The 16,578-nt window shown below is 39.0% G+C and overlaps 1 protein-coding gene across 1 annotated transcript in view; it reads left to right on the forward strand.

The window, feature by feature from the left end:
- The window catches only part of SKAP2 (src kinase associated phosphoprotein 2), a 159,461-nt gene that overhangs the window by 94,827 nt on the left and 48,056 nt on the right, over nt 1-16,578 (forward strand). Inside the window, exons 5-6 of the mRNA XM_075922173.2 lie at nt 9,586-9,663; nt 11,101-11,184. Of these exons, the coding sequence (XP_075778288.1) occupies nt 9,586-9,663; nt 11,101-11,184 (162 nt within the window). The remainder of the gene's footprint in view (nt 1-9,585; nt 9,664-11,100; nt 11,185-16,578) is intronic.

Consider the following 16,578-nt stretch of genomic DNA (forward strand, 5'->3'; position numbering starts at 1 on the left):
GTTGTTCTGCAATTTGAGCACAGTTCAAGCCACAGACCCAAGCCAGAAGGTCTGAGTAGTGTGGTATGAATATTTTTGAACATCTGTGAGACCTGAGTCCATCAATTGTAAACCCAGGGTTTACAGTGCAGTTTGGACATATCCTTAGTGTTCATTGGTGGGTGAACAACAATGTGAATGGTTCATATATTTTGTGTGAGTGCTGTAATTCTTTACTTTCTGTTCAGATTTGGTTATGTACATTTGAGATTGTGCTGTAAATCTTTTAACCTGCCTGTTGAAGAAGTACAGAATTTCTTGTACGTCTAATTATTCAATTATTTCTTACTAGAAAATATACCCAGCATTGCTCGGGTCCTTAATTCAATTTTTGTTTTTAAGAAAGTAAAATGAAAATGTATTTGCTTTATTTTAATCATTGCTCTGGGGTGGGGCTGGGAATGAGAGGTTCAGTATACAAGCTGCCCCGACCCCCTCTCACCACAGCAGCTTGGGGCCAGGTGAGAAGCACCTCTCCATAATCACTGCAGCATCCGTGGGCACTGCTGGAGGGGGAGTGGTACATGTCCCCTGGCTGGGGCAGATTCAGATCATGCACCCCTTTTGCCCAGTTGATGGTGGTGGGGAGAGCACTCATAGCTAGTCCCTCTCATCTGCCTGGTGAATCTGTCTCTTTTTTTCTTTATGGTTTTCTGAGAAGCAATCTCATTCCAGACACATTCCATTTTTCTGGCACAACCAAATCCTTGCCTTGATTTAAATTATGATAAGAGAAAGCTGAACATCAAATTTGTTGGTCCTAGCTCTTACCATTTAGGAGGAATTCTTGAACAGGCAGATAGACGAACTCACAGACACGCTCTCTCAAATATACAGTAGCTTTTGACTTCCTCATGTCCAGGAGGCAGAGACATGACTTTTATAGAGGTGAGCATTCTCAGAACACTTTACGGTTCTCTTAAAATGTTCAGTTTTTTGCTTTGCTGTCACACCAGCAATATAAACTAGTTTTTCATGTCTCTACATCTGATTTGCCTTCCCCTTAGCTGCATTGTGGGCCTGTGGGTGATTGAGATTTTCCATTTCCACCCTCCAGAATGATTAATTAGACTTTAATGATTCTTTAAGGGATTTAAGCAAAATTCTACTAAACTTTCTGTGCATTGTATTTCAGAAACGTCAGGCAGTAAACTGGCACAGGAGGACTTTTGTGTACTGCTTTTGATCTAGTTTCCTCAGAGAGGGCGCCTTTGACCTTGTATATCCTCCTGTTCTACCAATGATTGTACTAGTCTGTACAAATGCTCATCTGGATTCTCTAATTCCTTCCATCTTGCTTGTCTTGATAAACAGCAGAAACCAGAACATGCTCCTGTGACCAATATCATGGCTCCTTTTGTCAAAATGAGAAAACATAGCCATTTACTATATACAGTATCACTATTTTAATGTCATGGGTGGCAATTGTGGTGCATTTCAGATAGGTTAGTTTTTATATTGCAGTCGTATATGAAGCAAAGGGTAAAGTGTTTTCTAATTAATATCATGCCTTTTGAAGTACTATACAACCAAATGTAGCAACAAAGAACACTGTAGAAACAATTAAGAAAACAATGCAAGCATGCACATATTCAGAAAAAAAAATCTGTGTAGAAAAATAAGAGCCAAGTATTTTTTTTTTTTAAATTTAAGAACCCAATCAACTATAGAAGTTTCCAATTTTTGATTAATTCAACCAGACTGGTCACAGGTGGATGGTTCTAATATTTTGACCCAGCAAATGATGACAAAGAAAGAAGTGAAGGTGTCAAATGAAAACACGAATAAGTGAAAGAGAGGGTTTGAACACAAACAGGTAAGGGTGTACAAGTATAAAGAGCCATAGATATTTATAGTTTTTGACCTATATTATACATTAAGATATAATCACATGAATAGAGAATGAAAAGCAATCTTTAAAGCAATATAACACTGAGGGACAGAAACTGAACCTAATATTTCTTTCTATAAGTAGTACAGGCTATAGCATTCGAGCCTGGTTCCTTGTCTTCTCTTGAACATACAGGAAAGGAAGCAAAAAGAACTCCCTTTTAGGCATGTAAAATTTAATGTAATCAACTGATCGACTAATTGATTAGTCAATAAGTGGGGGAGCCAAGGTGGGGTTAGCTCCTGGCCCCAGGAGCTAACCCTGCTGCAGCTCTGCCTTATAAATGTATTAAGAACCTACTGGCTCTTAGTACATTTAAAAGGCTGAAGCACAGCTGGGGGGACCCAGAGTGAACCGAGACAGCTGTTTCACTTTACACTTAAATGTAAAAAGGCTGGAGTGCAGCAGGTGGACTCGGTGCGAGCCCTTCCACTGCACTTCTGATTTTTAATGTATGAAGAGCTGGGAGGCTCTTAATACATTTAAAAAGCAGGGGTGCAGCATCTGGGATGGGGTGCGAGCTGGGAATCAGCTGATTTCCAGCTCATGCCTGGTCCCTGCTACCCCCCTGCCTCTCTTGCCCCCCATTGAGAGGGTGCTGGGGGGAACTGGCTTTTAAGCTGGCTCCCCCCATCACCGGGTTCTGCTCCCTCCATCTTGCTGCCTCTGATAGAGGCAACAATGGTTGGGGGGAAGCAACTAGTTGACTATCCGATAAGCTTTTGCTTATGGGATAGTTAACTAGTTGCTAACATCCCTAGTCCCTTCTCTCTTTCTCTCCATTCATGGGGAGGAGCAGAGAAGAAAGTTGCAGAATTTAGGCCCTAAAGCTGTAGCTTTAAAATTAGGTAACAAGAGCTCCAGTTCCAAAACCAGAAAGAGCTAAAAACTAGAAAGAGATGTGTCTGCACTTTAAATATTCCTAAATAAGAAACCTTGCCATCTCTGTACATTCTTTTCTGAGGAATCAAGTGGGTATGGAAATTAGGAGTAAGACATTATTACAAAGCAGAATGGTGGACACTGTAGAGTAGATGACTCCATGAACTACCCTGCAAAAAAGCAGTTTAAAGAGCTCAATGACATAGCCACCTGTAGAAACATATGATGGTTTTCTGCCTTGGGCACATTAATGTATTTTCTGTTAACATCTTGCAGCTTTAACATTGTGCGCTATGCTATCTGACAGCTGGTAGGCTTCTTCCATTTGCATCTTACTAATGTATTCTTTCCAAAGATGTTGAAAACATTTGATGAGACTATTGAGACTTTCCTTCTAATCACCTTCCCTTAACCAAAAGTCTTTGGAACCAAGGAAAATATTTTTTAATTATATGTAAATTGGCATTCTTGAAAACATTTCCAAGGAAAATAAATATATTTAAATATATGCAATACAGCTGCGTAGGTTAACCATTTTGGGCAACAGGCATAATCACATTGTATTACAGTGGACAGCCTGCAAGGACAATTGAATCTCTCTGCAGCAAGTTATTAGCAATGGATTGGTGTTTCATTTCAAGATACTGTAAATGGAAAGTGGGATATATGAAGGAACTAAGTTTCAGGGAAGAGAAAGCATGTACTGCTTTCTTTGCTGGGATAATATACCTTCCTCATTGAAATTGGACACACACTTCCAGAAACAGTTTGTCAGCTTTCAATCTGACAAGAGCCATAGTAGCTTTTAGGCTGAATACCAGACTTCGTGCATTGTTTTGTAGATACATTTGCCATTAAGAAATATGGAAATATTGTGCCCTTTTAATGGTGCTTTTCTCTCATGCTAGTTGACTGCATGTATTTTTTATGATTAGCACTTTTCCTCTATATTTTCTGAACTAAATGCATTTTTTGGTTTTGATTAAAGGTGAATTAGTTCTATGTTTGCATAGTCCAGGCAGTTTTTTCATTTGTTTGTGTGACTCTTTCAAACAGTAAGAAGAGTGAAAACAGGTTTTTAAAAATAAGAGTGATTTGTAAAATAAAAACTAGAAAATTACAGGGGAAGAGAAGCTGAAAACTGTAAACTCTCCTTTACAAATTATATTTCAGTTTCACAGTTTTCCTTTCAGGGTGGCCAAGGGCACATCTAACCAGCAGGGCTAATGCTGAAATAAGCTATGGAACTTCAGTTACGTCAATTTCGTAACTTAAGTCGAAATAGCTTATTTCGGCTCTTGGTGCTGTCTGCACAGCAGGTAGTCCAAGGAAGAGCACTCTTCCTCCGACTTCCCTTACTCCTTGTACAATGAGGGGTACAGGAGTTGGAGTAAGAAGTCCTCCAGCTCAACATTATGTAAACAATATGACAAAACTGATTGTAGTGTAGATGCAGATTCTTATTTCAGAATGGGTAGGTGTACCCCCAAAAGATGTTGAATTGCTCTTTTGTGAGGAGAAGTTCTTTTTACCATTATCATCACAATCACAATGCTTTACTGGGAAGACAAGCTATAACAGAGCACTTAGCTATTACCGAATCACACTTATCTCCACTTCACCTGCTTAACTTCCCATAAACACACTAAGTACTCCTTAAGAATGCATTGGCCTCTAATTATTTCTTGCTTTATGTATCCCTTAGCCCACATTGGAGAAATAAAATATCTTACTAGTGGCGCGTGGTGCAGTATAACATGACCCAGTGTTCTTTAATTTACTTTGTATTGATAATATAGTATAACAGCTTCATGTTCACTGGAAAAAACTAATATATGTTTAAATTTCATATACATGATAAGTAAGGTTAAGATTTTGTCTCAGGTATTTTTAATAAAAGGCAAGGACAGATTGCAGGCTGTAAACAAAAATTCATGGAAGCCTGTCCCTAACATTTACTGAAAGTACTACAGGTTTGGGGGGCGGTGCAGGGGGAGACTAACAGTGGGAGTGCTGCAGGAAAGGGTGTTGCTGGCTGCTGCTCTGGGGCCCCAGGGCCGCTTGGGGACGGGTGCTCTGTTTTGGTGATCCTGGAGCTGATCCAACCCCTACCTCCTTCAGCTGCTTTAGTCCTGGGGCTGCTGCTCTTACGCTGCTGTTGCAGAAATCATAAAGGTCCCCTAAATCCATGTAATCTGTAACTTGTGTGACAGAATTGTATTCTTAATCATAAATTAAGGCACTATTTGAAGTTTGTTTAAAATTAATGGGCTAGATTCACTGTTGCACTTAACTCTATTGATTATAGGATGGGCAGAAGGTGTTTAAGGTGCTAACTTCAATAGTTTTGGCCTTGTCATAATGCACAGATGCAAGGTAGCTGCACAAGCCTTTGGGCTTACTGTGAATATGCTCAGTGAATCTGTGCTCAGATAAGCACTTTGATGGTGTAGAAAAAACAACAAATGGTCTGGTAGCACTTTATAGACTAACAAAACATGTAGATGATATCATGAGCTTTTGTGGGACTAGCCCAATAAGCTTTATATTCCTGTGAGTGTTGCACCTTCCCTATACTATGGCAATTCTCTGACTATCTGCTAAGGTCATATAAGAAATACCAGCTGTTTACCTGGCACAAAGGGGCCAGAAGCAAGGGAGAGAATCTGGTTCATTTTATATCAAATATGAAGACTATAGAGGAAAATTTTAAAATAGACACATTTGTGGGATTTGAGGGGCCTTGTAAGCATCCTCTTTGGATATTTTGACCTTTTTAAACATCTCTGGGATTCTGCAGGTGGACCATATCTCATGGAGTTCTCTAATCAGGAGCACTTCTGGCCTCAGTAGTCACCACCTGAGGATTTCCTCAGGAGAAAGTACTCCTAAGGAAGCCATGAAAGACAATTTCAAGCCTTAAGCACTCTCCCACAGGATCAGATAAGTTATAACTACACTGGAAGATTCTTCTTGTCTGCAGGAGGATGAGTGAGGAGAAGGGAAAAACCTTTAACATGAAATAATTCACCTTCCCGCATAGTAAGCTGTATACTGGAGGGTGGGATGAGTTAACCTTCCCTTAAAAGTTGGACCATATCATGATGTTTTAATCTCAAAGGAGAGTAAGGATGGTCTTGAGGAAAAATTACTAGGTCATTGAAATGGGACATGGGAGTTCTGGGTTTTCTAGAGACATCCTGCTAGTTCCTCATCTGTAAAATACCAATGTTTCCTTTCTTCCTCCCTCTGTTTGTCTTGAGACAGAAATTGGTCTCTCCAGAGAAGGGACTGTCTTAATTTGTGTAAGTTACAGGACCTAGTATAATGGGACCCTGATTTCAGCTGGGGCTTCTAGGTGTGACTGTCATAAAAATAAAAAGTTACTTAAATGGGTACCATTAGCAGTATTTAAGAGCATTGTGGCAAAGCTGGTTTAGTTAAAATAAACAGGGAACTGGTATTTTGATGAAAAATTAGTTGTCGTATGTGGTTCGTGTACTTTGAAACTTTCTGAAAATACCACATCTACAAATTTTAAAACCACTGTAACCCATTTCTTTCATTAGTTTAATACACACAAGGAGTTGGTAACAATAGGGGAAAAGGAGGCAGGAAGGGAGCAGAATAGAAAGATCAGGAATCTCTTCAACAAGGTCCAGCCACTTAATGGGGACAAAGTTTCAATCTCGTCTTCTAATTTTGGTATGAAGGAAGCATAAGTTTTTATGCTTTCCCTCTCCTCATGACATACACACACTTCCAACTAGTGAGACCTAACGAGGGAAGCGGGGGGAATGTTTTATATTCTTTCTCCTTTGCCTTCTTGGTTCATAATCCTTTCTGGCAGTAGAGGCTAGAGAAAAGGAAACTTTGCCAAATCTCTGTGTGTTGTGTTTTTTTTCTCTTCCACCAACAGTCCCTGCTTCTGTTCTAGGACTTCCCACACACAGCAGCATGAAATTGACAAGTATCCGGTCAGTTTCCACTTCCATAGATTTTGAATACTAGTGGAAATGACTAGCTTCTTGTTTGGAGGATCTGCTGTTCATAAGGTAGTAAGTAGCTGAACTAGGGTGGGTTCTCAGCTCTGCTCTGCTTAGTGGGAATAGGGAAAGAGGAAACACCTATCTCCCCACTTTTAACCCAAAAGAAGCATGGTATTGAGTACTTGTCTCTGTTGTTGCTGGTAGCTTACCGCACAGTAGGCTCTTCAGTGCCCTGTGTGAAATAACTTGATTTTCAGTCTAGTTCCTGTGGGCTAATCTCTGATTTCCCAAAGCTACCACCATCACAGTTGGCACTAAGTTTGCAGTCTTAGCAGTGATAAGGGTGGAATTGCTAGGAACCTGAACTCCCCTCTCTCTTCCACGGAAGGCAGGCAATCCAAATAAGATTCCAGCTGTGATCAGGACAGTGTAGCGAAATTAATATCAGTGCTTTTCTTGGTCTCTAGATAAAGGTCTTCATTGTTCATGGCTATTGAGCTGATATTTCTTAGAGATGCTATATTATAGTCCCCTGAAAATGTCCCTTCCTCTAATAAAAAAGGGAAAAACAAATCTACACCAAAATCTTGCATAAAATTGGAATCCAGATAATGTGTTGAAGCTCTTATGTTTAGAAACAAAGCAAAAAATGGTTGTTAGAAAAATTAAGTTTTCCCTTCCCCCATCTTTGTGGTTGCAGTGTTTGCTCTGAGTGTATAACAAGCATTAAGGGAGGAGGTAAAGCTGGAAGTGTTGCACGCTGATGCCTCCCAATGACCAATTTAAAGCAGCGCACCAAGGTTGTTTCTCAAACCTCCTCCTCCATCCTTTCCCAACAACAGTCAGAGATTCACATTGTGAAATGAATAATTTTTCAGTGCATCTGTGACTTGAGTTAAGGTACATCGGCCCAATAGTTATAAATCTTTAGCCAGAAGCCATTTGTGTAGCTAGTTATTATTTTGACCTAATAACTAAATCTGTTTCTTATCTGATGAACTTCCCATGTTTGTAGTTGTGCGTGTCCAAAGTTAAATTCTCAAATGCAGTTTTATGGTCACATACTTTTATGAATGTACTACATAACTATTGTTTTTAATATGCTAGTAATAAATTCCATAGGATTAGAAATAACAATGGTGTAATATAATAATCTTAATATAACATATTTGGAAATAAAAAAGTAATAGTATAATACCAAATGTAAAAACACAATTTTGTAATAATGGCAATTTTAATACACTTTGCTATATTGTGTGTAACTTAACCATATAATTTATTTTTATTATTTGAAAGTTATGGATTTCTCAGAGTATATTCCACTCCAGACTATTTCTTTTGTAGTCTTCAGTAATTTGTTTGTTCTTGTTCTCTCTAACATTTTTCTTGCCCTATCAAAAATATATTTTATTAACAAAACCAGTACCCAAAGAAGAATAGATATATGCAGAATCCTTTTTTAAGTGACCACCCAAGAGCCCAACAGGCATTGGTTACCTAGCAGAGATAGTGTTCAGCTAAAGGTCAGACAAATTGGTTTCTACATGGGATATTTCACAGTGGTTTCTTAAGAATAGTCTTCTGATGATGATCCTTAATTTGGTTTTTACTGCATTGCTAAAAAGGTCATGTATAACATTTTGATAAAAAAATTTGCTTACATGTAAACTTTCTGCCTACACACAGTGACCTTAAATATAAGTATTTAATGATAAGTAGAGGAAAAACTACATTTTGATACTCAGATAAAACAGCTATTGCATTAGAGAGGAGGTTAGATTACTTGTGGAAAAACTGGACATCTGTATACTTGAATAATCGGGCACATCTAAAGCTGTTTTTCTGCTCTTTCTATTTTTATATTTGTATTTTAGAAATTTAAAAGGTGATTCCACATTTGTAAAGATTTTCAACTAATTTCTTAATTATGTTCCTCAGTGCTTAGGCTTCCAGTTTAAGAATATTAGAGTTTTAGATTTCTATCTCTGAGATGACAATTGGGAAGGGAATACAAATACTGGTGAACACATCAGTATTTTTACAGAAAATAAAAATATCCATAAAAAGAAGCAGCTTAGGCAGCTTGTGAGCAGTGTGTTTGTCTTGTCCATCTAGTATCCACAAGTGCTGTCTATTTATTTTAACAGTGCTTTACTAATGTAGCACAAATTTTACATTATCTGTCAACAACAAGACATGCTTTTTATCATCCCTTCATCTGGTTCCTTTCTTCCTAAACATAGCATGTGAGTGCATATTTTTTAGACTGAGTAGATTTTCGTTAGGCCTGTGGAGATAATTAAAAAAAATTAAATTCTGCAATTAATTACAGTTAATAATTGTATCTAGGATATTTAAACACCTTTGCTTCTATATAAGCATTTGAAAAAACTCTGATTTTTTTTTTTATGAAGCAGCTCACTTTAAACTGTATATTTTAAGATGCAAACTAACATTCTCTGGATTAATATAACATGTTGAGTTTTTATCTTGTCTGAGAAGTAGATACAGATTCCCCCTCCCCCCTTGGAGACTTGAGGGGCTGGGTCACAGCTATAAGTTCCCTGTCACTGCATTGGCATAGCAATGCAGCTAACAGCTTTGTCATTATACTTGTGATTGTTTAGCCAAAAATGATCTGAACAGTAATTAATAGAATTCTGTTCTTTCAGTAGTTCCTTGACATGCCATTATAAACTGAGCCACCTCTTATTAATAAGGCTAGAACAGTGTTTAGCTTGAAAAATAGTGGTTTATAATACTCTTTTTTTTTCTTGCTGTCAGGGAACCAGTTTCCTGCTATTGCTGCTCAAGACCTTCAGTTTGTTTTAAAGGCTGGATACCTTGAAAAACGCAGAAAAGGTAAAGTAAGCTGGTTTTTTGAAAAATGCTGAGCCTATTTTATACATGAATGTGTGTATACACATTCAGTTATAGGGAGGAGGCTGAAATAAATGGCCATAAAATTGAATTCTCATGTCACAGCTCATATTTTGGGGCATTTGCACCTGTATTCCCCCTCTGTGGTCCTTAGAGGACATCCATTCTAGGCAGCTCCTCAGTTGTTACTTCTCTTAGCAGACACTTGTTCTTGATTGTGGGGTCTCTTGCCTACACTGTATTTTCCCCAGCAAGCCACATGGCTTGAACAGCCACTATCTGCACTCCACTTCCTCCTTGGAGGCTAAACATAGCATAATTGCCCACAATTGTTTTCCCACACTGCCTTTTTTCCCAAGCACATTTATTCTTAAAGTGAAAGCAATACAGAGAAAACTTTAAAAACAATAGAAGAACCTAGACACATACACGTTCACCAGAAATCACCTCAACTCCAACCGGAGTCTCTGGTAGATGTCGGTCTTCAAAACCAACAAAGAGTTTTGCCCATGGTTACAAGTACATCAATGTCTCAGGTTCAGAACTAGAACAACACAAAGCATTCAGCCTTTCCTTTATACAGCTCAGACCATTGAGCTTAACCAGTAATCAACAGACAAAGGCCCACTCATCAGGGCATAACGTCAAAAGCTTGAGTTTTTTGCATAACTGGAAGTGAGGAATTTACAGTCTCTCCCGCTGTATGTTATCCAAGAAAACCACCGAACTCTTTTTTTGACGAAAAGTCCATTCTTGTCTGGCACATTGTTCAATATAGTCCTTTGAATATCCAGGTGTCATGTCTGTCACGTCTTCCTGCTTCAGAAGTTACATACAGTCCTGACCCAAGATAACATGTAAACCATTCATTGAATACGGTGGATCTCCAGGATATGGGAGGAAATTGACAAATCTATCACAAAACCTTTAGTTAAAAGAGGAAACTTCAAGTAGCTGGTATTGTGACATACAAGAAAATAATCATAGTTTGTTATCAACTGAGGAGCCCTGTGATGAGTCAACGAGTTTCTAATGTGACACGCAATTCAAAGATGTAGGGGTATTTTGAAGAATGCATATAAAAATGTGTGTGACTTCAAGTTTTGGGGATCATCAAGATGTATAGTCCTTCAAGAAAAAAATACTGAGCTTAGCTTTGGTTCAGTCAATATTTGTATAAATCCCTATGTTTTCTCCTTATACCTGTTTAATGTTGTGTTACAACTATAGAAGTATTTATAAAATTGTTTTAATGCCACACAAGGCTATATTATCTTTACTGTTTCTCCATCTTCAAGTTCTTTTTTATTTTCTTCTCCTTTTTACTCCCAAGTTTTCCTGGACACCTCTTTTCCTTTTCTCCCCACTGGAAAAAATACACATTTTATATGTCTAACATGAATTGTATATTCATTGCAGACCACAGTTTTCTTGGCTTTGAATGGCAGAAGCGTTGGTGTGCTCTCAGTAGTACAGTCTTCTATTATTATGGAAGCGATAAAGGTATGAGAAACTATTAAAATGTATTTAATCATTCTCTTTCTTTCTATATGTGGAAAAGTAAGAAAGCTTTAGGAGAGAAGGAGGCTGAGAAGCTAAGTCTATCTTGAGATAGCAAATTAATCTTTTACAAGAGTAATTAACTTTTTCACAATGTTTTGCATATTGAAAGCATTGTGTATATATATTAATCCCCTCAACACTTTACGTGGTGTTTTCATTTTTTCTCAGATGGAAAAACTGAAGCAGAAAGATTAAATTACTTGTGAGGCTACACTGCGAGCCAGTAACAGAGCCAGAATTAGCTCTCCTAGGTGTTAGGCTCATAATCCCATTCTCAGTTCATTAGACCATAGTTCATTGTAGTCCAATTGGTTGTCCAATTTAAAAAAAATTGTTTTCTCTAAAGTATGACATTCTGAAAAATGATTCTCTAAATTCTGCATTTTGCAGTTCAATGTTTCTCTTTCAAATATTCCATCTCAAATTTGTTGAGTACACAACCAACACAGTGTCTTACCTAAAAGCCAAACATTCGCACTCAGACTAAAGTCTTAAAGTCAGATTGGTTTCTTCTATGAAGATACATAAAAAGGAAAAAAGGGCCGGAGCCCTACACCTTTCCCCAGCTGTACGGGGCCAGGTCTGGGGCTGTGCGGGGCCGGGGCTGGAGCCCTGCGGCTTCCCCCGTCTGCATGGGGGTGGGGTCAGAGCCCCAGCCCTGCAGCTACTCCAGGCGGCACAGGATAGGAGCTCTGTGACAGGAACTGGAGCCTGGGCCACACAGGGAGCCAGCAGCAGCTGCGTAAGCAGCCCAGCCGGGGGTAGGAGGGGAGCAAGGCAGGGTGCCTGCTGGGGATCGGTGGCAGACCTCCCCGGTCCAGCAAATTCTCTTGTTTGGGACCAATCAGGTCCCAATGATGCCAGACCAGAGAAGTCCAGCCTGTATATTGCTACCATTATATTTGTATTATTCAAGCATGGACTTATCCATAGAGATTCTGTCCTACTGTTTGACAAACTTGGTAACGTAAGTCTTATTCAAAGTGTTGCATTCTTCAGCTATGCTGTTCTACTTAATCTTGTCTCTTTCTTTTTTAAAAAAAATACAGACCTAGGGGTCTTGTCTTATCTCGATGCCAACAGGATTTACGTGTGTAGTTTTCCTCTTGCTACAGCTCCCTCTTCCTATTCTGATGCTTTCCCTGTTTCCAGAAATTTTAAAAGTAATCTGTTACATGTTTCCTCATTTCCTTTGCTGTTTCCTTTGGAATTCTGAGAGACGGCCTCTTTTTGAAGTCTTAAAACATTTTTTTAATGTCCTGATGATCTTGGCTTGTTTCTTTTACTATTTCTTTTTCTCATACAAAAATCTCAAGATCCTTTTCTATCTGTTCCCCCTATCTACCTTTTGTGAGTGGAGTATATCATTAGTGTATTAGTAACATCAACCTTTTTTATCAGTACATTTTTTTTGCTGTCTCTAAAACTGTTATGTGAGGTTTTTAATTTCTTTGCAAAACCTCCAGTCAGCTAAGACAAGAAGCAATGGGCTTAAACTGCAGCAAGGGAGGTTTAGGTTGGACATCAGGAAAAACTTCCTGTCAGGGTGGTTAAACGCTGGAATAAATGGCCTAGGTTGTAGAATCTCCATCTCTGGAGATATTTAAGAGCAGGTTAGATAGCCATCTATCAGGGATAGTCTAGACGGTACCGGGTCTTGCCATGAGGGCAGGGGACTGGACTTGATGACCTTTCAAGGTCCCTTCCAGTTCTAGTATTCTATGACGGTTGCATTTGATTTTCAACACAGATTAAAATAAAAGTTTCTTACTAATGTTAGCCATGAGGTTGGTCAAGTTTTGCAGTTATATTACCAGCCTAAGCAATGGCAGGAAACAAGCCATATAAAATAAAAGGAATATACAGTGTAACCCTCTACCTAGGATATATCTGTTTCTCCCCTTCCTTCATTGTGACTACCCTAAAATGGGTTAGAATTGTGTATTCTTTTCTTGCATATAATTCCTATGGTCACAAGTTAGTGGGGGTTTTGCAGGTACAAGAATAGCAATATCAAATATGTTTTTATTCCATTAATTTTAATCTGAATACTGAGGAGTGTATCAAGTTAGCTCAAAATATCCACCAGCCTTGTCGTCAAGATGGTGTTAGCTTTTACAGTATATTCATGTCCTCTGTTCAAAGCAGTAAGCACCAACTCTGGTGTTTACAGGATTTTCTCTAGCTGTAGTATTATATTTAGGTCACAAATAATACTGTTGAAATAGTCCATTGAAAACTATTGCATAGGAAAGCGGAAAGTGAAAGAAAAGACACCACAACAGTGTAACAACCAGTTAACAAGCCTATACTCTCTCTATCAGGGGGATGTGAAGCAATTTGAGATTGGTTTGCCGAGTATACACATGAGAACACAGGTTCACATACAACTTGGTGAAAGATTTCTTCTTTCTTAAAACCTCATGGTATATAATTTAGCCTTTAGATTCATGTTTGCAGTGCCTGTTGATTTTAATGGGATATTTACATGCACAATCAAGCATTCAGTTTAGCTTTAGGTGTCATAGCTGTACATGTTTGTTTAGTGCCTACAATAGGATCCTGTATGGAACCTCTAGACTCTACCTAAATATATATAAATAGTAATAGTTAAAGTTTTGAAGTCCAAAGGAAAATGCAAGACAAGAAAATATTGATCAAGCAGAATGTAGAACAGCGGCTTAGGTTCTCTAATCTAGCTGAGCTATGTTCTGTGCAGCATCGGAGGTAAGAGGAGGCACCTTTTCTTCACAATTCTTCTTCCCTTATCAACACCCAGTGCAACTTAAAATAGTCATAAACTTGTTCTAAGTTTATGCCCACTTCTTTAGCTCTGAGGAGCCATTCCCGTACCGAAGTTGTCATGCTGCCTTTAAAGAGTCCATAGTAGACCAAGAGTATGGCCCAATAACTTCCACTTCTTCACTTCAGCCTATAAAATATAAATTGGAATCTTATATAGTACATCTTAGACATTTGACCCACTGGAATTTCACTCAGTTTTCCTGAAGATGAAATTTAAGGCAACAGAAATCCTACTCAGTTTAGTCTGGCAAGGATTTTCAGAAGTATTCTGCAGTTCCCATTTTTTTTTGGTGAGCTCTCTTGAATATCTGGCCATAAGTACTATAGCTCCAGTTTCCCTCAAATGATTATTTAGTCAATGCACTGTATACATACAGCAGACATGTTTTTTAAAGTGACACAGAAATGATTTGATAACTACTTTTTTATCAGCATTTTCATGTTAATTTGTTTTGGGGTTATTTGCCTTTTTTTAAGAGCAAAAGGTTATTGCTTGTTTTATATTTGTAACAAGGCAGTAAAATTTTTGCTCGTGCATTAGCACCTTTATATTAAAAATGGCTGCATACTTATTCAGTCTTGTAAAAGAAATGCATTCTTGCACATATGTCTTGAAAGGGCTGTTCCAAAATTAGAAGTTCTTAAACCATTTGGAGGTTTTAGTGCTTTAATATTTAGCAAGCATGTTTACTTCATATACAAGACCTACTTTATGAAACAATGCAGAACATTAGAAAGAGTTTCAGAGACCTAGGAGAACCTTAATCTCAAAACTAAGGAAGAGTTAGATATATTCTAATAACATAAGCTTGTTCGGGTGACCAGATAGCAAATAGGAAAAACAGGTGGAGGGTAATAGGTTCCTATGAAAGACACACTCCATGGATGTAATTTCTAAAAAGCACGAACGTGGTCTGGGTAAACCCTTCTGGTATACAGGTTGGACCTCTCTGGTCCGGCACCCTCAGGACCAGATCGGTCCTGAACAAGGGAATTTGCCAGATCGGGGAGGTCCCCCCACAACCTCTCCCTGTTGCTGACCCCAGCCACTCCCCTCCACACCCGCTACCAGGGCTGCTGCAGCTGCTGCTGCATCCTTGGCCCCGCTACGAGGGGGGGCGCAGCTGTCATGTCCCTGGCCACGCTACCAGGGCTGCCATGGCTGCCGTGTCCCTACCCTCTCTACAAGAGCTGCTGCATCCTTGTCTCGGCACCACTACTGGGGCTGTCACAGCTGCTGAGTCCCCAGCCCTGCAGTCAGGGCCCCAGCTATGCTACTGTGCTTCTGTGGCCCCAGCTGTGCCACTGGGGCTCTGGCCCTGGTCCCAGCCCTGCCGGGCTCCGAGCCATGAGCCCTCTTGCCACTGGGGATCCCAGCCAGGACTCCTTGGTTCAGGAACATTTATGGACCTGCTGGACCATGGGTGTTGCTAGATTAGAGAGTTCCAGTTTTGGGAAGTCCAACCTGTACTGGGTTAAAGCAGACTTGGGAATCTTTTTGCAGGATGTATATGAACAAATTAACACACAACATGCTAGCACAGTTTAGAAATTACACTGCCCTTCTGGAAAAATTTAAACAACAAATAGTCTTGCAGCACTTAGAAACTATCAAAATGCCATTATGCACATTACTCCATTTTGTAAACAAGCCCTATGTCATAGAAACAGTTGATATTGTTTACCAGATCAAAATTTTATGACTGTCACGCATAGCTGACATTTTCAACTTTTGCATGCTTGCCAAAATACCATTCACCTAACCGATCATAGAAGTGTCATCATAACAGTTTAGAGCTGCTTCAGTTTCTCGGGTGAATAATACGCTTATCTAGATATGAGTAAATACTGCATGCATCTGTAATTCATAGCCATTACAATCTAACAAATAAAAGTACTGTACATACTTTATCATTATCTGAAATCCCACTCTGTCTTTGTCTCTTCATGCCTTGCTCTATCACCTCCCTTCTCCACAGTCTTAGCTCTCTCCATAGTTCAGGATTTGTGCAACGCTGCAGCCTTTTCACATGTGCTAAAAAATATGGCCACATCTGCTTCATCTTCAAGCTGGCAGCCCAGTCATTTCAAGATCTAGTTCAAGGTGCAACCTCTTTTATTTCAAAGTTCTTCATGGATGCAGTTGCCCAAAGCCATTTGAAAACCTTGTCTTTCTCTGCTTCCCTCAGGATTACCTTTGCCCATCTAGCACTTGGCTCATCTCCATCTCATCACAATATTTCACAGCTCTTGATATAAGAGCCTTGAGTGCTTTTCTCCACTTGACAGACTCTCAAATCTCAGTCAAAAACATACCTGTCTTATCCTGTTTATCCCTCCCAAGAAGTTTCTCTCATATTACTATTGATCTTTATAAAATATTTTTGATAGCTTATATCAAAGCTGCTCTACAAAACGAATACAGAAGGCCTGATTTTCATTGCTTTGTACTCATTTTATACTATTGTAGCTTTGTGAAGCAAAAATTCTCTACAGGGTCCCAGAGTTTTCTCTTTGTTTTGACATGCA

This window comes from Pelodiscus sinensis, chromosome 2, assembly GCF_052426305.1.
Source record: "Pelodiscus sinensis isolate ZL-2025 chromosome 2, ASM5242630v1, whole genome shotgun sequence".
Taxonomy (NCBI): domain Eukaryota; kingdom Metazoa; phylum Chordata; order Testudines; family Trionychidae; genus Pelodiscus; species Pelodiscus sinensis.